We start from the raw sequence: 25,444 nt of genomic DNA, 5'->3' as shown, positions 1-25,444 counted from the left end.
TCCACACAATTTGCCTTTCCCCCAATCTTGGTGTCATCAGCAAATTTCGACACCCTACACTCGGTTCCCTCCTCCAGATCATCTATATAAATGGTAAATAGCTGAGGCCCCAGCACCGACCCCTGGGGCACCCCAAACATGCAACAAAACATGTATCCTTATACTCAAATCCTCTTGCTCTGAAGGCCAACAAACCATTTGCCGCCTTTCCTGCCTGTTGAACCTGTATACATACAGAGATGACACCACCCTCTCTGTTAACACAAATTGAAGTAATAATCTGTCTTCCTGTTATTGCTACCAAAATAGATAACTTCACGTTTATCCACATTATACCACATCCACCATGCAGATTACCCACACGTTCAGTTAAAGTTAAAATTTATTTATTAGTCACAAGTAAGGCTTACATTAACGCTGCAATGAAGTTGCTGTGAAATTCCCTAGTTGCCACAGTCTGGTACCTGTTTGGGTCAATGCACCTAACCAGCATGTTTTTCAGAAAGTGGGGGGAAACCAGCGCACCCAGAGGAAACCCACACAGACACTGGGAGAACATGCAAACTCCACACACAGTGACCCAAGCTGGGAATCAAACCTGGGTCCCTGGCGCTGCGAAGTGGCACGCTACCACCACCCCACCGTCCACATCATGTTGAAGCATCTCTGCATCCTCCTCACAGCTCACTCTCCCACCCAACTGTGTAACATCTGCACATTTGGAGATAATACATTCAGTTTCCTCTTCCAAATCATTAATGTATAACGTGAACGGTTGGAGTGTAGCACAGCTCCCTGCAGAACCCCACTAGTTATTGACTGCCAATCAGAAGAAGATCCATTTATGTATACTATTTGCTTCCTATCTGCTAACTAGCTTTCTATCCATCAAAAGCCATTACCTACAATCCCATGTGTTTTAACTTTACACAGTAGTCTGTTTCTGTAAGACCTTGTTGAAAGCCTTCAGAAAATCTAAATAAACCACATCCACTGGTTCTCGGTCAACTCTACAAGTTACACTAGAGACCACACCAAAAGTACTGTGAAATTTTGGTCTCCATGTTTAAGGAAGGATATGCTTGCATTTAAGGCAGTATAGCAAAGGTTCAAAAGGTTGGTCCTTGGGATCAGAGGGTTATCCAGTGATGAGAGGTGGAATAAATTGGGTCTTCTATTCTCTGGAGTTTAGAAAAATGAGAAGTGATCTCATTGACATGCATAGGATTCTGAGTCTCAACATGGTAGACAGAGATTGTTCCCTCCAAGTGGGGGATCTGGAACACTAGCCCAACCTCAGGATAAGGGACTGATCATTTAGGACTGAAATTAGGAGAAATATTTCCCTTAAATGGTTATGAATCTCTGGAATTTTCCAGCCTAAAGGGTTGTGGTTGCTCCATTGTTGACTGTCTTAAGGTTGGGATAACCGAATTGTTGGACATTGTGGAACCAAAGCATGTGGGGAGAGGCAGGAAAGTGGAGATCAGCCATGACCATGTTTAATGGCAGAACATGCTTGATAGATCATAGGGGCTCCAGCTGCTCCTATTTCTTGTGTTCTTATCACTGGAAAATTTTTCCAGCTGCTCATAAAGTTGGTGATTCATGTTGGGGCATGGTTTGACAAGTACTACCAGCCTGCTGAGCCTCTTGTGTGAACGTGGATGATAAATGGTGATGCGTTATTTAAATGTGGAAGATGTTATAGGGGAGTTTAATCGTGTGCTTTTCTGGTGTCCTGACTTATGAATTGCTATCCTGAAATAGATTATCTTCATATAAAATGGGAATTGAACATGAATATTTTTCATTTATAGATTGCAGTAATATTGCAAGCTGTGCATTTGCTTATTAAACAGTGTAGGAACCTTCAAAACACTAATTGTCAGTGTACTATCTTAATTTGTAAATTTCAGCTTGAAGCGAGCAATCATCCCAGCTTTAGGCCTGGATTGGAAGGTGGTAGTTCTGATGAATCAATTGGACCACTTGATGAACTAAATGATGTTGGATTTGAATTCACAAGATCAGTAGAAGGCCAGGTTATCAACTCACCAGTTGCAGGTAAGCACGTTACTGTGTGGAAGACTGCTACATAATCAATTTTCATATTATTACCTAGCTAAAACTCGGAGTGTTATTCTGCCAGTGTTTGCTTTCCTTATCCCTTTCTGTTGAAAGCTGGTCTGTGGTTGTCATTCCTGTTTTAACACTTGTTTCTATAGTAGTTTCTTCGCAGTTTTTTGTTGAAGTTTTAGACTATTTTCTCCGTTCCTTTTGTTTGCAGTATACAGCCAACTTTTGGACTGGTTGGCTAGCCAAAGGAAGTTTTATTTTCTATAGATGAACTTGTTAACACTTTTGAGATTCCTATTAAAAACCTGAAGCAAGGTCACTACGTTGTCAGCTGAATCTTTGAGGATTGGCAAGTTTTAAAGTCATTTTTGGAAACTGTGGGGTCCAGCTGTGCAAAGGAGTTTTCTATTCCGAGGACAAATTAGGATGGAAGTGTTTATTAGTAGCATTTTCTCGAGCAGTTGAACTTTTTATGGTCTCACCTGGAGAGTCAGTATCAAAACGTCTTTTGGTCCACACTGCATCTAGCATCGCTCAGTGATCTATCTGACACTTGGGTTTTGCCATGGTTTATTGTACCTGGATAATTTTCTGTTTCAGCAGATGAAGTAGTGTTTATCATGAAATTAGTGTGTGTTTTTTCCGTGTATTTTGCCCCCAGATACTGGCGTACTAATTAAAGAGGTAGAGTTTGCCTTTTTTCTGCTGGGCACCTGCAGAGGGCTCAGATCAGAAGTTCTCAAACTGAGTCACCTATAAGAGCTTCACATCCTGTGCTCTCTGAAATGGGGATCTGAAAAATATTTGAATGATGACGATTCATTCTTCACGTTACCATGTTAGTGAGTGTGAGCAGGTGGTTGAGACTTGGGTCATCACAGGTGAATCCAATCTTGCCCCTTCCATAATGTCCACACTTGCATTAGGAAAGATTGAGAGAGGTTAGTGTGCAAAATTAAAGCTCATGGGATTGATAGGGATATATTAGCATGGATTGAGGATTGGTTAGCAGGAACAACAGTAGGAACAAATGAGTCATGTTTGAAGTGGCAGGCAGGCAGTGGGGTCCTGCAGAGATCAGTGCTTGGGTCCCAGGTAGTAGAAAGCATTCTTTCTGGTTGTATCATAGCTTGGTATGGCTCCTGCTCTGCCCAAGACTGCAAGAAATTACAAAAGATCATGAATTGTAGCCCAGTCCATCACGCAAACCAGTCTCCCATCCAGTGATTCTGTCTACACTTCCTGCTGCCTCGGCAAAGCAGCCAGTACAATCAAGGACTGTGTCCCGGACATACTCTCTCCCTTCATTGGGGAAGAGATACAGAAGTCTGAGTCACATACTAACTGACTCAAGAATGTTGCTGTCAGACTTTTGAATGGACCTATTTTGTATTAAGTTGATCTTTCTCTACACCCTAGCTATGACTACACTACATTCTGCATTTTCTCATTTCCTTCTCTATGAATGGTATGCTCTGTCTGTATAGCACGCAAGAAACAATACTTGTCATGTGTATTAGCATACAGTGAAAATAAATCAAAAGTTACAATATACATCAGTGGTTTGGATGAGGGAATCAAAAGTAACATTTCCAAGTTTGTTTGATGCAGAATAGGGTGTTATGTGAGGAGGATGTTAAGAGGTTTCAAGGTGGTTCAAACAAGTTGAGTGAGTGGGCAAATACATTGTAGATAAATGTGAAGTTATCTACTTTGAACAGAGAAACAGAATGGTAGTTTTATTTGAAAGATGATAGATTGTGAAATGTTAATAGAGGGACCTGTGTGTCCTTGTCCTCCAATCATTGAAAGCAAGCATGCAGGCACAGCAAGCAATTAAGTCAAAAGGTATGTTGGCACTGACTTCAAGAAGACTTGAGTATAGCAGCAAAGATGTCTTACTGCAACTGCACAGAGCCTTGTTGAGATCACACCTAGCGTATAATGTGCAGTTTTAGTCTCTTTATCTAATAAAGGATATACTTGCCATGGAGCAGGTGCAGCAAAGGTTCACTGGACCGATTCATGGGATGGCAGGATTGTCGTAAGAGAAGAGATTGGGCCTGTACATACTGCAATTTGGAAGAATGAGGGAGGATCTCATTGTAACATGTAATGTGATAGGCTGGACAGAGTGGATGCAAGGACGTAGTTTCCACTGGCTGAGGTTCGAGAACAAGAGTTCACAGTCTCAGGATATGGGGTAGGCAATTTCGGACTGAGATGAGGGTGGTGAACCTGTGGAAATCTGTACCACAGTTGTGGAGACCAAATCACTGAATAGACGCAAGAAGGAAATAGATCTCTCGACTCTAAAGGTGTCAAGGAATATGGGGAGGGTGCTTGAGTATGGTGTTGAAATAAGTGGATCAGCCATGGCTGGCTCAAAGGGCTGAATAGCCCTTTTCTCTCGTTTTCTGAGATGAGGCAAATTGTTTTCACTCAGTCATGAGTCTTTGGAACTCTTTGAAAAGGTTGTGGAAGTGGGGTGGATAGATTCTCAGTAAGCAAGGGGATGATGGGTTTTTGGAGGCAGGAGGAGGCACATTTGAGGTTACTATCAGATCAGCCATGACCTTATTAAATGGTGTAGCGGGGCTGAATGGCCTGCTTCTTTGTTCATCTGCAACTTAACTGTTTTACTTTGTAACTGTTTTACTTTGTATATTACTTTTATGATATAATGAGTAGCAGTTGGGCATTTGAACTTACTGATCCAGAACATATCTTTTGTATAAACTATTAGTGCTTGGCACAACTACTACAACTATGTAATTTTACAGGTGATGGAGGCGGTGGAGGAGATGGTAGCAGTGGAAATGAAGAAGATGGAAATACTGGTATGTCAGCTATTCCTTCTAATTCTACAACCTACGATGATCGGTGGGGATGTGAAATAGTGGACAGAAATATAGCTGGAGAAGAGGATGACAATGGTGGTGCAGCAAATGTTCCCACTAATACTGCAACATATGATGATTTGCGAAGCACCCGAATAGTAGATAGGAATATTGCTGGACAAGATCAAGCATGCAGTGCAGCTCCATTACAAGAAAATAAGGAGTTTATTGCCGATCAGAATGAGGTAAGAAAGTAAATAAAAACAGTTTAGTTTTCCATTTCACTTTTCAACCTAATGAACTCTATACCATAGATTTGAGTTGCTGCAGTGATTAAATTTGCATAATTGTGGAATACAATTTATTTATGCACTGCTTCCAATACATTTTTAGACAGAGGGTCGTTTAGGCCCAATAGGAAATGGAAAAGTCATTACTGGTAATCCTGGAGCAGCTCTTAATTTATCCTCCAGAAGGAGTTCGAGTCATTGCCAGGAAGCTTCAGTAAGTGAAGTTCATTGAAATATAATGCTTGCTATAATGTTTAAATAACTTTGTAATTTCTACTGATCTGTTATAACATCGATATCTGACTTCAAGAAGTGTTGACTTGTGGTCAATCTCTAAGATATAACTTGAGTGAGAGAATTATGCAAGATGGAAATAATGGGAATGAGGGCTCTGGGCAGACTTGCCTGGTGAGTGTCCTGGGGTAAGAGAGAGTGTTTCACAGCAGCATATCTCTGGTAAAGATTCTTCCTCATGAGGATTTTTATTAAACATTTGCTGAGCTCTGTTTTGGGTTTTAGAGTTTGCTCCCTTGAAGTCATTCACTATGTAGTCTATTGTACAGCTAATGAGGAAATCCTTTAGCATAGAACAGTTGTCACTAGCTTTCAAAGCACTGCTCCTTCACCTGACAAAGGAGTAGCGCTCCAAAAGCTGGTGGCGTTTGCTACCAAATAAACCTGTTGGACTTTAACCTGTGTTGTGAGACTTCTTAATGTGTTTATCCCAGTCCAACGCCAGCATCTCCACATCACCGACTCTCTCATCCCAGGGACCAATTTAGTGAACCTTCACTGTACCACCTCATATGCAAGTATATCTTTAAATGTGGAGGGCAGAACTGTACATTGTATTCCAGTTGTGGTTTTACCAAAACCTTATACGATTTCAGTAAACTGCTTCACCCTTAAACACAAATTCCCTTGCAATAAAGGCCATGCAATTTGTCTTCCCAATTGTTTGCTGTACTTGCATGCTCATTTTTGTTTCTTGTGTAACTACAACTAAGTCTCTTTGGTCATCAACACTTGCAAGTTTCTTACCTTTTGTTTAAAAAAGTGTCTGCTTTTCTACTTTTGCAACCAAAGCGAATGACTTCACATTTCCACAGCCCCCCCACCACCAAATTATACTCTTACTTCATCTTGTTGTTCACCTACCTCGTGTCAATTTCTCTTTCCAGTCGTTCTCTGTCCTCCCACAACTTTCTTTTCCACCTAGCCTGGTCTCATTAGCAAATTTAAATAAGTTATTCTCTGTCTCTGTCAGTAATATAGCTTGTAGCTGAGGACTCAGTTCTGACCTTTGTGGCACTCCTCTATGCTGTGCCTGCTAATATGAAAAAAAATCCTGTTTATGCCTACTCTGCTATCTATCTGTTAACCAATCCTTTGTCCATGTTAATATGTACCCACAACTCCATGACGTCCATAGTTCACTATTTTCTCTCTCACTCCTTTCTTAAAAAGCAGTGTGACAATTGCCAACTTCCAATTGAGTACAACCATCCCCATTAGTGAAGTGGTGAAACCACTTTGATAGTAACTGATGTTTACCCATGCTGTGGTAAGGAGAATGGTGGTATTTCTCTTGCATATCTTCATGGAAAGTTGCACTGTCCATGACATTTGCAAAAACAAAAGCTATCTCTCGTACCATGTTGTTATTGCTGAACAGCCTCCATATTGAATTCATTACCATCTTCATAGTCCCACAATTCTTAAAATGCTCAGGCTTTCATTTGCACCATTTTATTCTTAATGCTTCTAACATAAGAACATAAGAAATAGGGGCAGGAGTAGGCCATCTAGCCCTTCGAGCCTGCCCCGCCATTCAATAAGGTCACGGCTGATCTGAAGTGGATCAGTTCCACTTTCCCGCTTTCCCCCCATAACCCCTAATTCCCCTGTCTATCAGGAACATTTGAGGAAAGACACCCAATTTTATTTTTGACTCTTGTCTTGGACCTTTAGCTTTTTAAAGTTTACAATTTCCTGGTTGTTTGTTTCGTTCGCTAAGACGTACTTCCAAATTCTGCTTTCCTACAGTTACGTTCGGGCCATTTTTATGTCGAGTTTTGATTCCATCTGCTATAAGCAAATCTCCATCTTTCTAATTAGAAGCACTCCATCTTTAATGAAGTAACCAGATTTACCCTAAAACAATCTATTTACAAAGTTAATACCATTTAACTTACCCAGCAAGTCAGCTGTGACATCTGTGATTCAAATCATTTGCTCATTAACCCAAATTTTTCCTCTAAATTTATTTTGGAGCCCTTATTCTTCAGTTCCTTTTAATTAACCCAATATTTATATTCTTCTTCTGCATTATTTATTCTTGCATCACTTGGAAGGGAGGTTTGAGGGATAGGTCCGATATTGACATATGCGCAGTGGCCTGTTCAGCATTTACGCTGCCATCCTGTCCAGTGGGAATAAGCCCCGCTCACTGATTTTTTTTTCAAATGAATCCTCTAGTGCTCTTTTTGACGCATACAGGGTGGGAGATTCATTTTGAAACTCACTCTGCTTTTAAAAAAAGAAGTGGGATTTACTCCAGTTTTTATGCAAATTCAGCACTTAGAATTTTTTGGGAGAATCCCACCTGATGTCTGGGGCAGATGAACAAGATATTGAGGAGATTGTCCATAGTTAGTTATTGAGCTGTGATAATTAACATCTATAGAATGATCAGGATGTTCAGGAGAAGGACAAAGGGGGAACAGTCAGGCTCTCAATCATGTGACGGTGAGACGGTGCTATTGAGGGTGGTATGATCATTAATGGGGAGGTCGATATGGAGGGTGAGGCTGATTGAGTTGGACAAGCAAGGAAACGAGTGGTTTGGTTGGTTTTAAGTTAGAACATTCCCTATTAAGATTTTAAGTCCTGAATTATTGTTTTGCTGTGAATTTGAGAGTTAGAACTCAATAAAGGCTGCAAAGTAAATTCACAAAGAAATTTCCAAATTAACTTGGAGAGCTGGCACATATTACAACAGCCTGGAATGGTTTCAACCCAGTCAGGAGAAGCAACAGTGCAGTGGGCTAAAGAATTGTCACCCAGTTCTGTAAAATACGCACAGGAAACCAGTATCATTACTTCCTTGAAATAATTTTATTTCTAATTAGCTAACTTTTTTAGCTAAAAACATTGTGCATGCAATAGCATTGTTTTATTTCAGATGACTTTTATAATAGTATAGTTTTAAAGACGAAGCCGTAGGTAGCCTAAATCTATTTCTCTTTCGGTTCCACAGAATGCAGTAAATCCCAGTGTGAATGAAATGAAGCTGGATTCTGTATATTTTCGCTCTGTGGGTGGCAATACTACCTCAGATGATCAGTTACTTTTGACTGTTGAAGGGTCCCCTTTTCGTCTTTCTCAGATCACCTGCTCACCTCGTGGCAATGGCGAATTGACTCTCAGAGGTGGACCTTGTGGAGACATGACAATAGGTCAGACAGCAGTTACAGGAAGTGATAGTGATGCTGATCTGACCTTAAATGCTGATTCAGACCCACCTCTGGCTGCTGCCTACTTGTCACCTGTGTATCCGGATGAAAGTGCAGTTGAGACATGTCAGGTCTCTTCAAAAACCTCTTCTTTCCATAAGCAACAGAAAACTGAATGGAGCACTGGGTGTTCCCAATGGGATAACGGAGAAGGTATCTTCTTACAGTTACTAATTCTAGACTACATAGTCATATTGGCTGAGATTGAAGGTGCTAGGTATTTTGCAGCTGATTTTTGTTTGTGATTTCTGAGAGGTTATTTAATGAAATTATTAATTACACTTGGCTTTAATATTCTGCAGCTTTTTATCATTAAAAAGAAGCAATTTGACTGCTGGTAACACTTGAGGCCACAGCACTCCCACACATGTGAACATTGTGTTCTTTAGCTGCCATCAACGTGTAAAAGTGGAATCCTGAGCCACATATCCACAATATAACTTTGAATTGATAATATCAAGCAAGCAAATGCATCTTGATATTTTTCGCTCTTCCTTGATATGTCTTGTGTCCATATGACTTCACGTAGAGAACTACATTCAGTCTTTGTGCCAGTACATCTGTCTGAAGAGGTGTTGCTCTCAGAGAAGAGTATGGTTTAAAGAGTTAAATGAGGGCTTATACGAACTTGCTTTGTATTCCATTGAGTTTAGAAAATTTGAGACTGATCACAAGGTGCCTAAAATCCTTCTGCTATTTATATCTGTGGGGTGGCATGGTGGCACAGTGCTTAGCAGTGCCAGGGACCCAAGTTCATTTCCGGGTTTGGGTGACTGTCTGTATGGAGTTTTCACATTGTCCCCATGTCTGTGTGGGTTTCCTTCAGCTGCTCCATTTTTTTCTCCTAAAGTCCACAGATGTACAGGTTATTTGGATTGGCCATGCCAAAATTGGTCCTTTGTCACCCCAGATGTATAAGTTAGGGGGACTAGTTGGGTGAATAGGGCGGCACGGTGACACAGTGGTTAGTACTGCTGACTCACAGCACCAGGGTCCTGGATTTGTGTGGAGTTTGCACATTCTCCTCGTGTCTGCATGGGTTTCCTCTGGGTGCTCTGCTTTCCTCCCACAGTCCAAAGGTGTGTGGGTTAGGTGGATTGGCCATCCTAAATTGCCCCTTACTGTCAGGAGGACTAGCTAGTGTAAATGCATGGAGTGATGGGGACAGGGCCTGGGTGTCATTGTGGTTGGTGTAGATTCGATGGGCTGAATGGTGGCCTCCTGTACTGTATGACTCTATGAAATATTTGGCTCACCACAATGTGGGGAGGGGGGCGGGGAGGGCTTGGTCAAATACTCTGGAGAGTTGGTGTGGACTAGATGGCCTTCTGCACTGTAGGGATTTATAATCCCTTCCCTTTGGCACCAAATGACACTTCTTTTCAGAATTTCCTTCATCTTAGTTTTGATTTCTCTAGTTTTTCTTTTGTTCCCTTGTGTCCTTTCTCAACTCACCGTGACCCTATCCCTCCTCCTTGTAACTTATTCCCACAAAACTGCTAATCATTTACTTACCTTCAGGCCCCTATGCCAGCTGATACTGTAATTAATAAAATCTCCTCAGGTACTGTTTCTCTTCCTTTTCAAAGCAACCTCGTTCTCTCAAAATTAATAGAAAAACCTGTACTTGCTGCCCTTGCAAACCATTTCCCTGTCTCCAAAGTCCCATTTTCTTTAAGTTCCTGCATTATGATGCCTGGCAAATCTCTTCCTATCTTTCCCACAACTCAAGTTTGAATTCTACAATCCAGTTTCTGATCACTTAACTTCACCAAAATGGCTCTACTCTCAATCACAACTGACGTTGATTGTGACCACGTACAGTATCCTTCCTTGACTTCCCTGTAGTCTTGTAAGTGAACTATCACAGCATCCTCCTCCAACATCATCTTTATCAAATTGGGACCTCCCTCACTTGATGTCATGCTTTTTTCCCCTCTCCCATGTACTGTATTCATTGGAGCCACCTCTCAAGATCCATCCATGGCCACCACCCGCTTCTGCACATTACTTGTCAATGACAACATCTGAAGAAGCGTCCAATATGTCATAGGTACCTTCTATGCACCTAAATTTAATGGGGGAAAGTCTTCTGATCAAAATCCAGGGGCTAAAAGTGTATGTATGTTGATGTCAGATGAGGGCAGTATCTGTTTCAACTTTGATATTTGAGAGTCAAAGAAACTACCTTCATTCATAAGAACTTCAAATGTAGAATGGGTACAGTAAAAGAAGGTTGCTGACACTTTGGAACTATGCCATACAAGTTCATATCTTCAAGAAAAGAGACGGAGAAATTGGACATAGAAGACTCCTGTTAAGTGTGTACCCAAAATATTTTCTTTCTGCAGGGGAGAGGCCTAGTGTGATTTATCAAAATGAAGAAGGGAACTGGGTGACAGACTTGGCTTACTATTATTCATTGGATAAAGAACAAGATCAGTTCAATCTGCCAACTGATCTAGCCAATAGTCTTCATGAAGAAGAATTCATAACTGGATGTAAGATTTTAGCTATTCTATAACATTTCTACATAAGAAGCTTTTGAGAAAGTATTTCCTTAAAGTTTTGCTGACTCCTAATGTTTTTTTATAGGTAAAGCTGCTGCATTGATTGAAGAAGATCAAGAGGAGTTTGAGGAAGAACATCGGTTTATTCAGGTTTGAGAGAAAATTACTCTGTTCATTCTAATGCACTTCAATGAAAACTTATCTAGATTAAGGAAAATGTGATTGCGTTTGAAGGTCTAGGGAATTGGGGCTTACCTCTGAAATAGGGAACCTGGAATTTCTAGAGTAAGAACTGTAGAAAAGGCTGACAGAAAATACAGTATTTATTTCTGAACCTGGTTGAGAATTCCTGAAGTAAAAGTTAAAAATGGAAGCAAAAGTAAACAACAGCAGATAAATCAGTTTTTGAGACAGATATCGAGGATTAAAGAACAAAGAACAAAGAACAAAGAACAACCCAGCACGGGAAACAGGCCCTTCGGCCCAACGAGCCCGCGCCGCCGCATCGCCCTACACCTATTCTACCCTGCATGTCTACAAATGGGACCCTACTCAGTCAGATTCAGGGAAGAAATAGTGTCAATTTGGTGGAAACCAATTAGCCTAAGAGCACATCTTTGGGGTGTGGGAGGAAACCGGAGCGCCCGGAGGAAACCCACGCAACCACAGGGAGAATGCGCAAACTCCCACAGACACAGGCCCAAATCCATGTATCTGCACAGCTAGCAGTGCTAGTCACTGAGCTGTTGCGGTGCCCGTCTATCGGTCCAGGATCAAGCACACACACCGACATGAAGTACTAGGCCACTCCTGGACTTCCAAGAGCAGCCCACGCACAACCTGCCGTGTGCATGCCCCTCGCTTGACACGAGGTGGACCTCCACCTGTGGAATAAAGACAAAACATATTAGTTATACAGCCTGCCCTTCCGGTGTCTCCCGAGGTTTACCCTATTTAATAGCCCCTACCATATCCCTCCATTCCCGTTTCACTCATATGCCTATCTAACTGCATCTTAAACAAGTCCAACGTGCCTGCCTCCACCACCCTACTCGGTAGCGCATTCCAGACCCCCACAACTCTCTGTGTAAAGAACCTTCCTCTTACCTCCAAATTATACCTCCCCCCCCTCACCCTTAATTGATGACCTCTTGTGTTCGTACCCAGTCTAGGGAGCAGTCTCTCACTATTAACTCTATCTATTCCCTTCAGTATCTTATATACCTCTATCATGTCCCCTCTCAATCTCCTTCTTTCCAAGGAGAATAGCCCCAGTCTCTTCAGTCTCTCCTCGTAACCCAGTCCCCCCATGCCAGGCAACATCCTGGTAAACCTCCTCTGCACCCTTTCCAGAGACTCCACGTCCTTCCGGTAATAAGGTGACCAGAACTGGACGCAGTACTCCAAATGCGGTCTAACCAACGTTCTGTATAACTGAAGCATTAGACGGCAGCTTTTATACTCTAAGCCCCTTCCTATAAAGGCTAACATCCCATAAGCCTTCCTAACAACGTTCTCCACTTGTGACACAACCTTCATGGATTTGTGGACCTGCACTCCCAGGTCTCTCTGTACATCTATACTCCTAATCGGCCTACCTTTTATCACATAACTCCTCTCTGCATTATTCCTTCCAAAATGCATCACCTCGCATTTGTCAGGATTAAATGCCATCTGCCACCTATCTGCCCACTGCACCAACCTATCTATATCCTGTTGTATCACCTGACAATCCAGCTCTGTACCCGCCAACCCTGCCATCTTGGTGTCATCAGCAAACTTGCTGATCACACCACCTACTCCCTCTTCTAAGTCATTTATGTAGACTACAAAGAGGAGAGGTCCCAATACCGAGCCCTGCGGCACACCACTGGTCACTGGCCTCCAGCCCGACAAGGTACCCTCCACAACTACCCTCTGTCTCCTATTTCCCAACCAGTTCTCAATCCACCTAACTACCTGGCCTCGTATCCCATGCGCCTTAACCTTTTCTACCAGCCTACCGTGAGGGACTTTGTCAAACGCCTTACTGAAATCCATGTAGATGACATCAACGGCTCTCCCATCGTCAACCGTTTTTGTCACCTCCTCAAAGAATTCCACCAGCATTCTGCAGCAATTTTTCACAACACTTTTTTATAATACACAAGACAAATTTACACATGTACAGTGATTAAAGAATTCATAAAGCTCCACCATTCATCTGGCAGTTAGATGCTCAAGAGACTATCCAACAATGACAGTGTTAAATAGGGCACACTAATGAATTGATTTTTAAAAATTCCTTAAGGCAATATTTCTATCAATACAGTGGCATAGTGGTTAGCACTGCTGCCTCACAATGCCAGGGATCCAGATTCTTTTGCTAACTAGATTAAATATGAACCTATGTATGTTTTTTCCAAACAGTTACTAAGGTATATTGTATATCCATCTAGTCTGCACAATCTCCCTAACAATTTGAGCATTTTAACTTCAGTTGTATTGACCAGTCCACGAACAAAAGGAAGAGAAAATTCAGTTAATTGAACTGCGAAGCTAGCAATAGTTTCTACTGCTTGGCATCCATTAACATGATTAGAGGCTGTATTTACAATTGAGTATCATATGAGACTCGAGGTTTGTAATTTGTACTGTCTTCTCACTTTCTACACAGGAAGATAAAATGGATGTGACATTTCCAAATGAATCATGTGGAAGTGATTCATGGCAGCTGCCAGCTAATAGCTGCGTGATACTGAGAGCATCACAGGCAGGATCTGACTTTATGCAAAGCAGTCAGAGTTATGTCCGCCTCACTCTGGGAGAGTTCTTTGGAGAGAGATCAGAGGCTCTTGGATGTCTTGGAGAACATAAGCGTGGCATAAAACGGGTTAGTTCAAGGTTGGAATAGATGTGTATATATTTTAAATATCAAAAATGACTACCTCAGTTTCAAATTGAATTCCTGTTTCAGTTTTCTAAGTTATGCGGCACAGTGGTTAGCACTGCTGCCTCAGTGCTAGGGACCTGGGTTTAATTCCCGGCTCAGGTCACTGTCTGTGCAGAGTCTGCATGTTCCCCAGGTGCACCAGTTTCCTCCCACACTCCGAAAGACATACTGGCCCGGCGCATTGTCTGTGTTAAATTTTCCCTTAGTGTACCCGAATGGGCACCAGAGTGTGGTGACTAGGGAATTTTCACAGTAACTTCATTGTATTGTTAATGTAAGCCTACTCGTGACACAAAGAAATAAACTTTACATAAGAACATAAGAAATAGGAGCAGGAGTAGGCCGTCTAGCCCCTCGAGCCTGCCCCGCCATTCAATAAGATCATGGCTGATCTGTCGTGGCTCAGTTCCACATTCCCGCCCTCTCCCCATAACCCTTAATCCCCTCGCTTATCAAAAACCCATCAACCCGCGTCTTAAAAATATTTAGCGAGGCAGCCTCCACCACCTCAACGGGCAGAGAATTCCAGAGATTTACCACCCTTTGAGTGAAGAAGTTCCTCCTCAACTCCGTTCTAAACCGCCCCCCCTTTATCTTGAGGCTGTGCCCCCTAGTCCTACTGTCCTTTCTGAGCGGGAAGAGTCTCTCCACCTCTATCCTATCCATCCCATTCATCATCTTATACATCTCAATGAGATCTCCCCTCATTCTTCTAAACTCTAACGAGTACAAGCCTAGTTTATTCAGCCTCTCCTCATAGCTCAACCCCCTCAACTCCGGTATCAGCCTAGTAAACCTCCTCTGCACTCCCTCCAAGGCCAAAATATCCTCGCGTAAGTGCAGCGACCAAAACTGCACACAGTACTCCAGCTGCGGCCTTACCAATGCCCTATACAGCCGCAGCAAGACCTCCCTACTTTTATATTCAATCCCTCTCGCTATGAAGGCCAGCATCCCATTCGCCTTCCTGACCACCTGCTGCACCTGCAGGCTGGGTTTTTGCGACTCATGCACAAGGAAATCTTAATCCATTCTCCTTGTACTATTTGGGTACCTAAGAAAAGACCTTACAAAGAAATTGTTTAAAACTAGAAATGTACAATTAAACTTCTGTTTATGTATTTTGCTTTATTGGTAATAATTCACACTGTTCCTAAATCTGTTAGCCTTCATTTGGATATTCCATAAAGTCACCAGAACACCGAGCACCTGTTCCTTTATTCGAACCTAATTTGTCACAAGCCGTCCATGAAACCAGCGAGCTTTGCAATGATGACACTCTTCATTCAGGTAAAGTAAAACTATACAATATTTTTGCATGTTGAGTATTCTTTAATGTGTAAGTGACTAAAATGAAATTTTTGATAAAATAACTGAGTGGCAAATAGTGTTTCCATTGGTAGGTGGGTCACTAACCAACCTCAAAGATAATCAAGCAAGTTCCCAGGTGATCTGATGACCTACCTACCTTAAGTATGTAGATTTTAGCCACGCTCAAAACTCATCCAGTTCTATTTTTGAATGCTTGCATTGAACCCCCATGTGCTCGCAACTGTTTGTGAATAGAAGTACCTCCTGAGCATTTAAGTTTGTTTTTGTAACTTGTATTTGTGTCTCTGGTCCTCAATTTGTATTGATTAGTTTGCTTGGACTGAGAATTTTGTTTTATTTTAGAGGCTTCAATTAAGTCCCTCCTAATCTGCACTTTTCTGAAGTATTAAGATGCCTGTAAAATTAAATTCTTTGTTTTGTGTAAACTTAAATTTACAAGTACTTCATATTGTCACTGCAAATTCTGTTTAAAACTTGTATAATTTACTGTTCACTTGGCTAATTAAGTTGGGTAATTTCATATTGCCTTGGTGGATTGACTTGTTCTTGGTTTAAAGGAAAAGCACAAGGAACCTGTGCTCATTCCTGTTTGTTCATTTTGGGTCTCATTTTTTGTTTTTATGCAGTTGACCTGAAGCAAGCTGATCAAGAATCTCTTTCAGAATTTTCTACTACATTTCTGATTAATAAGCAGACTGAAAATGGCAGTGCTCAAACCAATGAGGAATTGAGTTCAAATATTTCTGTGAATGAACACGGGGTTAGTGCCGTTTTGTTACTTGAATTTTCAAAATTCTTTAATGGGGAAGAACATCGCTGGTTAGGCCGGCATTATTTTTCTCACCTTTAATTACTCTTGAGAAGGTGGTGGTTAGGTGTATTGGCTATGCTAAATTCTCCCTCCAATGTACTCGAACAGGTGACGGAGTTTGGCTATTCTGGGATTTTCACAGTAACTTCATTGCAGTGTTAATGTAAGCCTATTTGTGAACTAATAAATAAACTTAAAGCTCTTGAATCACTGCTATGCGTAAATATATGTTTTAAACTTTGAAAATGCTATTCATCTGCAGATTAAGGGCTTGCGTTCAGAAAACTTCATTTGATAGTTGCTTGAAATTGCACTTCAGAAAATGGGCTTGTCACGAAATGTTTTTCCTTTTTTTTTAAAGAATATGAAATTTGAGAGATCACATGCGAAAGCTGAAGAATCACGATTACTCAATGGCACAGATTCAGTCTTGAGCATAAGTACAATTGCTTCTGCTATAGCTGATGCTTCTGTGACTGCAGATCCTGCTCAACTAGCTGCCATGATTTTGGAGCTTTCTAATAAGAACAGAAAGAAATTTGTGTCTGCAACAGCTAACAGGATACCAAGTGTGAAGCTGGACAACCAGAAAAGCAATGTGAAGGAGGATTTGGGTGCTTTTGTGACAAAGAATTGTGAAAGACCTGAGACCAGTGAAAGTGAGATCATGAATTCTGAATTTAAACCATTGTCAGAATCTGTTTCTGCGAGCAGTTTAGATTCTGCTGTTTCATCTGAAAATTTCAGGAATCCTCACATGTCAAATTCACTTTCAGAGAAATCTACCTCGAGTAGAAAAGGCAAGCAAGGAAATAAGAAAACAACAAATCCAAAAGAAGACTTGGGCCAATTTAATGCTACTGAAAGAGAAAGTGTAACTCAGTCAGATGAAACTTGTCAGTCAGTCAAATTAATTGAGAGTAATGGCAGACCGCATAGTCAGAATAATCACACCAAATCTTTTGAACACGAGAAGAGTAAGTTTCCTGGTTCCAAACATGGTGGCGGTCAGTTTACCGACATGAAGTTAATAGCCACAGAAGGATCTATTGATCAAGTTACTTCAAGTGAAAATACTCGTGCTGAAGTGTCAAAGGTAAATGGCACTGCCATAGCAACAGAGAAACATGGTGAATCTTTTTTAACTGTGTCGTCGGCACAGAAAGTTTGCCGGACAGAGAAAGAATCAATGAAATGTAAAACAAAGACTGAAATTGGAGCAGATATGATGCAAAAAGATGTTGAGGCAAGGTCTTCAGACACATCATCTGATGATGGAATGTTTAGGACGGAACAGAAAAATTTGAGCGCCACTGTTTCTTTACAAGCCACTGCTGTTCAAGGTGTGGCGATGAATAATTCCAATCTGCATTGTCCAATAACACACAAGGTTGGACCTGTAGAGCAGACATTTAGGAAATTAACAAGTGAAGCAATATGCAAAGATGGCAAAGAAATGCATGTAACTTCTAAGCCACAAGTGAGAAGAGATGAACAAAAAAGCTCGGATTTCTGTAACCGAGAAGAGATGGTCAGCTTTGAGCGATCTAATTATGATGTAGCAGCTCCAAGAAACAAAGAAGCTGGTAAGCAGTCACTAAATAATGTAACATCCATTGTTTTAAAATTATATTGGCTACTGTAATTAAAAATAAAATGTCAGTTTGTCTTGGGCTACTTTCTGAACTACCCAATGCAATGAAGTGTAAACTTGAGATCTTCCAATACTCTGTGTCTTAACTCAAGTCCCATTTCCCTATCACTCTTGTGCTTGCTATATTACATTGACTTCCGATCAAGCAATGCTCTGGTTTCAAAATTCTCATCCTTGTTTTCAAATCCCTCCAAGGCTACATGTGCCTTTCTATCCATGTACTCTCCTGCAGCCCCACAACCATCTGAGATCTAATCCTGGCCACTTGTGAATCCCCAAGTTTAATCATTCACCATCGGTGGCCATGCCTTCAGTTGGCAAGGGCCTAAGCTCTGGAATATTCTTCTTCTCCTTCAAGACACTCCTTTTAAACCAGCCCCTTGGATCAAGCTTTTGACCATTTGACCTAGTATCTCCCATGTGGCTTGGTGTCATATCTTGTTATTTAGCGCTCTTATGAAGTGCCTTGGGATATTCTATACATTAAAGATTAATATACGTTGATAATGGAATCACTTGAATATCATTTTCAATAGATTTTGTGTGTATGTTGATGCACAACTAATGTAGATAATTTTTATTTGTTGAGCAATTTTCAGAGTGCATGTATTTTTATGCCAAAAAATACATATTGGCTTTTAAAGTCACATACTTTATCTTTACTTGCCATGTAACCCATTGATCAGATTCAAATTGCACTGGGGAGTTATGTAAAATAATATGGGGGATAAAATAGCAGCCTTGTGAATTATGTAAAGAAATCACAAGGAGCAACTTCTCTAAAATAGAATAAGCATTAAATCTGCTGATAATTCATTGCTTCTACGTTCGTAGGTTGAAGTGAAGCATGAATTAAAAACCGATTGGAATACATACATCTCTTTCAGCTCTGGTGTTGTGGGTTGGCGTTATCACAGTACTGGTTAATACTGAAGTTGCAATGTAATTATCTCAATGAATAGTAAATACATTTTTAATTGAAATTCACAAGTTTCATTTCATTATAGATTATGGTTCTGCGGCAGATCAGGTAACTTTGAAACCGTTGACGCATTCGTCACCAAGCCAAGTGACAGATTTACAAACTGCCACAAGGTAAAGAGGTTTTCTGTTATGTGTTCCTGCTCAGTTTTATAAATATTGTTTCATTGCATCCATTGCAAGTGGCAAGTAAATAAGACCAGAAGCTTGAAACATTTGTTATCAATTGAGTGCTTTAATTCAGCAGAATACCATCACGTTTTTACAAAGAAGAAGCATTCGGGGACACTTTTCCAAATCTCGTGTTGAAACCCAATTTTTAATTCTGCTTTATCTCACTGTTTTTTGCTGAACCCAAATTAATAAGAACTATGGGCCAGTCATCTATAAATTGACTGGGCCGAATTGCAGGCCGAATGGTTGACTCCTTGTTTTTATGATTGCCCAGTGATTCTGAAGTTCCCATAATAAAGCACCTTTCTTTCTCCTTTCCCAACAGGTAAGTAGTCTGCATGTCTACCAGGTTTCTTCAAACATGAAAATTAGACATTTACCAGTGTGCTGAACCTTGGCCAGCTTCTGTAGAAACACAACCTCCAGGAAAGGAGAGGCAATTTGCCTATCTGGCTTTGGGATTGTGAGCCTTTATCACAAGTGGATTTGAGTATAGGTCTTGCTTCAATTGCATAGAACTTTGGTTAGATAACATTGTGAGTAGAGCTTGCTGTTTTGGTCCTCCTGGCTTAGAAAGGATTTTATTGGCAGAGAGGGAGTGCAACAAAGACTCATCAGACTTGTTCCCTGGGTGTTGGGACTACCCTCTGAAGAGAGATTGGAGAAACTGGGTCTGTGTTCCCTAGAATTCCGAAGAATGAGAGCTGATCTCATTGAAATTTACAAAATACTTGAAAGGATAGATGCAGGTAAGATATTTCCCCTCCAGTTGAATCTAAAATCAGGGGCTGTCGGGTTGTACTAATTGAAATCGATAATCTTAAATTATTTTTTCATTCACTTGGGCTGTACTACTTGAAATCAACTGTTAACAGAATCCTGATAAACACATTTTCTGAGTAATTAGAATCAAACCTTGTGAATGGAGTCAAACTTGAGTAAAATAATTTACCAGTTACTTTATTGTAAAAGTTGAATGTAGTAGTAAATTTTATGTAAGATAGTGAACGGCTGTTCCCCTGATGGTCTGTAGATGAAGATACTCTATGCAGAGTTAAACCAAATAGAACAGCCACCCTCCTTCATGTTTGATCTTTGCATTAGCTGAAGATATCTGGACCTGTAAATGGAATGCCACAGCTGACTGTTTGGAATGTATGCAATTTATCCAGGGATGAGAATTTGGAACAAGTTTCAATGCTGCTTGATGGTAAATAACCTACTAACACACTGTCTTGAAGAGCTCTGGTGAGGACTGGAGATCTATTACTACGTTCATAGAAATCCAAGGGACTGTGGACTTGAAACCTTTGGGAAGGGAGGAATACCTAAACTATAATCTTTCTTACATTGATGCTTTGTTCTCTTAATATGTTAATTGCAGGATTTATTTTTCTAATACTTGAAATATATCATCCTTTTTCTAGCAGTTCTTCATTGACATACTCCAATCCAAACCTTAGCAGACTGAGCTATATCTCTGGTATCGATACAACGCTGCAAAACAGCACAGCCATTGGCAGTCCTGCAAACACTAAGGTAGGAGAAAGCTGTGGAAACGTTTAATTGAAATAGCAACTTCAATTTTATACAATTATTTTAACACACTAAAATGTCCCAAGACACTTTGTAGAAATATTATTAAACAATATTTGACGCAGAGCCACATAAGTAAATATTGGGGTTGACTGCCACATAAGGAACAGAATTGTCCAAAACTAGCGAGGATAAGGGAAGGAACTTCAGAACTTAGGACCTAAGCAGCTGAATACAAATACCAGTGGCCAAAATTAAAGATGTGCATTTATTTCGGTAAACATTGGGATGGATAAGGTTAGAAGACAAGAGAGGGACAAGGCCCAGGAGAGATTTGAAAATCACTGAGTTATAAAATCAAAGCATTGTCTGACCAGGAACCGGTCAGTGAACAGTTGTGACGTAAGATATGGCCAGCAATGTTTTGGGTGAGCTCAAGTTTACCTCAGTAGAAAAATGGAAGATTGGCCAGGTGAGCATTGAAATAATCAAGTCTGGAGGGAGCAAAGGCATGCATGAGAGTTTCAGCAGGAGAACATCAAGGCAGAGTGGAGAGGGCATCTTAAAGTTGAAAGTAAATTGGATGAATGAAGTAGTACCTCCATATTGGGTTATTGCACTGCCTGTTGTGGAAATCATTTCAAAGGATTAGAAGAACAAAGAACAGCACAGGAACAAGTCCTTCAGCCCGCCAAGTCTGTACTGACACAGATGACTTTCTAATCTAATATTGTCTTACCTTCACATGGCCCATGTCACTCTATTCCCTGCTTATTCATGTATCTATCCAGATGCCTCTTAAACGTTGTTATAGAATCTGCTTCCACCACCTCCGGCAGCATGTTCTAGACATTCACCATCCTCTGTGAAAATTTGTCCCCTCTCACTCAACCTATGCCCCTGAGTAATTGACCCTTTGAGCCTGGGAAAAAGACTGACTATTCACTCTATCCAAGCCTGTCATAATCTTGTAAACTTCTATCACGTCCCCTGTTATCCTCCGACACTCCAATGAAACAATCCAAGTTTGTTCAACCTTTCTTCAAAGTCCATATCTTCCAAACCTGGCAACATCCTGATTAATCTCTTCCGCACCCTTCCCAATGCATCAACAGACTTCTGGTAGTACGTTGACCAGAATTGTACACAACTCCAAATGTCCTAAACAAAGTCTTGTACAGCTGCAACATGATTTTTCCGATTCCTATAGTTAACTCCCTGACTGATGAAGGTCAGCATGACTTATGCAGCCTTCTCCACCTGAAGTGCCACCTTCAGGGAACTGTGGATCTGCATGCTTTGATCCCTCCATATGCTAATGTTTCTAAGGACTCTACCATTTACTGTATACTTCTGCAGTAGACCTTCCAAATTGCATCACCTTGCATTTGCCCAGGTTAAATTCCATGTACCATCTTTTGGCCCAGGTTTCCAGCTGATTTATATCCTGCTGTATTCTGACAATCCTCCTTACTATCCGCTGTCCAATTTTTATATCATCTGCAAAGTTACTAATCAGAGTACCTACATTTTCCTCAATCATTTATAAAATGCATTTTTTTTAAAAGTAAACAGAAGCCCCAGCATTGACTGTTGTGAAACACTGCTTATCACAGACTCCAGTTAGAAAAGTACCCTTCCATTGCTACTCTCTGCTTTCTACGCCCAAGCAGTTTGACATTCATCTTGCCATCGGGGATGGCACAGTGATTAGCACTGCTGTCTCTCAGTTCCAGGGACCCAGGTTCGATTCCTGGTTTGGGTGACTGTCTGTCTGGAGTTTGCACATTCTCTCCATGTCTTTGCGTTTCCTCCAGGTGCTCCAGTTTCCTCCCACAACACAAAAATGTGTGGGATAGATGAATCTGCCGTGCAAATTGCCACTTAGCGTCAGAGGGACTAGCTAGGGTAAATGCATGGTGTTATGGAGATGGGGCTTGGGTGGGATTGTGGTTGGTGCAGACTTGATAGGCCGAGTGGTCTCCTTCTGCACTGTAGGATCCTATGGTACTAGCTGACGTCGGATCCCATATGACTTCACCTTCAGTATCAGCCAACCATGAGGAAACTTATGAAAGGCTTTATGAGAGCCCATGTATACGACATCCACTACCCTGGTCAATTTTTCTTGTCACTTCCTCAAAGAATTCAATCAAGTTTGGAGACATAACCTCCCCTTCACAAAACCACACTGCCTATTTCTAATAAGCCTATTCTCATCCTGTCCTTAAGAAACTTCTCCAGTAATTTCCCCAGCACAGGTGGAAGGCTCACAGAACTGAAATTTCTTGGATTGTCTTTTCTGCCCTTCTTAAACAGAGGAACAATATTAGCTACTCTCCAATCATCTGGTACCTTGCCCATGGTCAAAGAGGTTACAAAGATTTTGGCCAAGGCCTTGGCAATTTCTTCCCTCACACCTCAGTATTCTGGGATAAACTGCTTCTGGGCCTGGGGACTTTTCTACCTTAATGTTTTTCAAAACCTCCAATACCACTTCCCATTTTATCTCAATATGTCTGAGAATATCAACATCCTCCTTTCAAGACTCAACATCCACCACCTCCTTTTCTTTTGTGAATACTGATACAAAGTACTTGTTAAGAACATAAGAAATAGGAGCAGGAGTAGGCCATCTGGCCCTTCGAGCCTGCCCTGCCATTCAGTAAGATCATGGCTGATCTGTCGTGGCTCAGTTCCACATTCCCGCCCTCTCCCCATAACCCTTAATCCCCTCTCTTATCAAAAACCCATCAACCCGCGCCTTAAAAATATTTAGCAAGGTAGCCTCCACCACTTCAACGGGCAGAGAATTCCAGAGATTCACCACCCTTTGAGTGAAGAAATTCTTCCTCAACTCCGTTCTAAACCGCCCCCCCCCTTTTTATCTTGAGGCTGTGCCCCCTAGTCCTACTGTCCTTTCTGAGCGGGAAGAGTCTCTCCACCTCTATCCTATCCATCCCATTCATCATCTTAAACGTCTCAATGAGATCGCTCCTCATTCTTCTAAACTCTAACGAGTACAAGCCTAGTTTATTCAGCCTTTCCTCATAGCTCAACCCCCTCAACTCTGGTATCAGCCTAGTAAACCTCCTCTGCATGTCATCAAGGAGGAAATAGCGAGGCATCTTGAAGGGAATTGCTTGATAGAGCAGACGCAGCACGGTTTCGTTAAGGGGAAGTCGTGTCTGACAAATTTACTGGAGTTCTATGAGGATGTGTCTAGGGCGGTGGATAGAGGAGAGCCGGTTAGGACCTTGCTTCATCTGGTTCCACACACACAATCCCTCCACTGTCCTTGAATGGACCCATCCTTTCCTTAGCTACTCTCTTCCTCCTTTATATACACACAAAAAGCCTAAGGATTCTCCTTAATCCTGCCAAGGACATTTCATGGCCTCTCTTTGCCCTCTAAGTCCTTGTTTAAGCTGTTCCCTGCTATCTTTGTATTCCTCAAGAGCCTTATCTGTTCTCAATTTCCTGAAATTTACGTATGCCTCTTTTTCACTCAGCTCACAATCTCTTAGTGTCTAGGGTTCCTGAATCTTGCCATCATTATCCTTCATTTCTACAGATCACAATTTCTTTTCTTTGCACAAACATGCAATTATAATCACTTGCTGAAAGGAACAAATTAGGAAGTACATAGCAATAGATTTTTATAACTACTGAATTGAAAGTAGAAATGTAAGCAAGCAGGAAGACATCAGAAAAGTAAAGATTAACGTTTCAGTTAGATAACATCATAACTTCTGAGTTCTGTAGGATTACTACTTTTTTTACATATGCTAATGTGCATACCACGTACCTACAGTGATTTCTGTTCCATTTCATTTTTCAGCATTTGACTGTGAGAGTATGCAACAGTTAGTGAAGAAGTGAAGCAAAAGGCGAACGTAATGGTGGCCTTTATCTTGAGAACGTAGAGATTTTGTTCGTACAAAGAAAACTCTGATTTGACCCTGTTTATAATGCTGAACTCCATTTTGGACTGTGCACTTCAGGAAGATTATATTGACTTTGGAAGGGCCTGCTGCACAGGCCCTTTCAAACTCCTGTGATTAAGTTATGAGGATGAGATGCATAGGCTTGTAGATTCTCTTGGGTTTGAACTATTAAGGGGTGTTTAAACTGAATTAGTAGGGTAGATAAAGAGCAGTTTCTGCTGGTGGGGGAGTTCAATACAAGGGAGTATAATTTTAAGTTTGAACCCGGCCTTCTCAGATTGATATCTGAAAGTACTTCTTCGCATAGTGTAACAGGAATCTGGAATTATTTATCCACCTAAAACTTTGAGGCTAGAGTCAATGAAGATATCAAAACCAATGATGGGTTTTACTATCTAATGATATTAAGGGTCAGGTTCTAGGTCTACTCCTGTTCCTGTTTCTTCTCAACTCACTTGTTGATCATAGATGATTATATTGCCAAAGTACTAGCACAGTGTTGTCCAGTGAACAAATTTATGCTCAGCTGGGGATATGTATTAATTTTGCTTATCTGGATATTGACTTGTTTGGAATTTAGAAGTTAATTCCAGCTTGGTTTGTTTTGATTCTAGAGTACAAGGATTTCCATGGAAGGGCATTGTCAGATTAAGTAATAAAACATAGCTTAAAAACAAGGTTATGTGGTATAATTTGTGGTCTGTAACTACATCAGATTTAACTTGGCTGTTCTCTCAATTCCCATGTCCTACCCCCAGTAATGTTTTAAAAAATAATAAGTGGCATTGAGAAGGCGAGCATGCTGAGATATGCTTAAGGTTTTAAAATAAACTATATATGTTA

General features: G+C 41.0%; 1 protein-coding gene across 4 annotated transcripts in view; it reads left to right on the top strand.

Moving 5' to 3' along the window:
- The window catches only part of cep192 (centrosomal protein 192), a 143,352-nt gene that overhangs the window by 30,690 nt on the left and 87,218 nt on the right, over positions 1–25,444 (top strand). For 2 of the 4 annotated variants that reach the window (XM_080194689.1, XM_080194686.1), the window contains exons 9-20: positions 1,920–2,067; positions 4,863–5,164; positions 5,313–5,423; positions 8,469–8,877; positions 11,076–11,225; positions 11,320–11,384; positions 13,891–14,106; positions 15,333–15,456; positions 16,125–16,258; positions 16,671–17,895; positions 18,971–19,058; positions 20,546–20,657. In XM_080194689.1, the coding sequence (XP_080050815.1) occupies positions 1,920–2,067; positions 4,863–5,164; positions 5,313–5,423; positions 8,469–8,877; positions 11,076–11,225; positions 11,320–11,384; positions 13,891–14,106; positions 15,333–15,456; positions 16,125–16,258; positions 16,671–17,895; positions 18,971–19,058; positions 20,546–20,657 (3,084 nt within the window). The remainder of the gene's footprint in view (positions 1–1,919; positions 2,068–4,862; positions 5,165–5,312; positions 5,424–8,468; positions 8,878–11,075; positions 11,226–11,319; positions 11,385–13,890; positions 14,107–15,332; positions 15,457–16,124; positions 16,259–16,670; positions 17,896–18,970; positions 19,059–20,545; positions 20,658–25,444) is intronic. The other 2 variants (XM_080194690.1, XM_080194688.1) reach the window with 2 other exon arrangements.

The sequence above is a fragment of the Carcharhinus amblyrhynchos genome, chromosome 8 (genome assembly GCF_965287045.1).
Source record: "Carcharhinus amblyrhynchos chromosome 8, sCarAmb.v2.hapA, whole genome shotgun sequence".
In the NCBI taxonomy this organism is placed as follows: Eukaryota; Metazoa; Chordata; class Chondrichthyes; order Carcharhiniformes; family Carcharhinidae; genus Carcharhinus; species Carcharhinus amblyrhynchos.
This window is presented reverse-complemented; position numbering and strand designations above follow the sequence as displayed.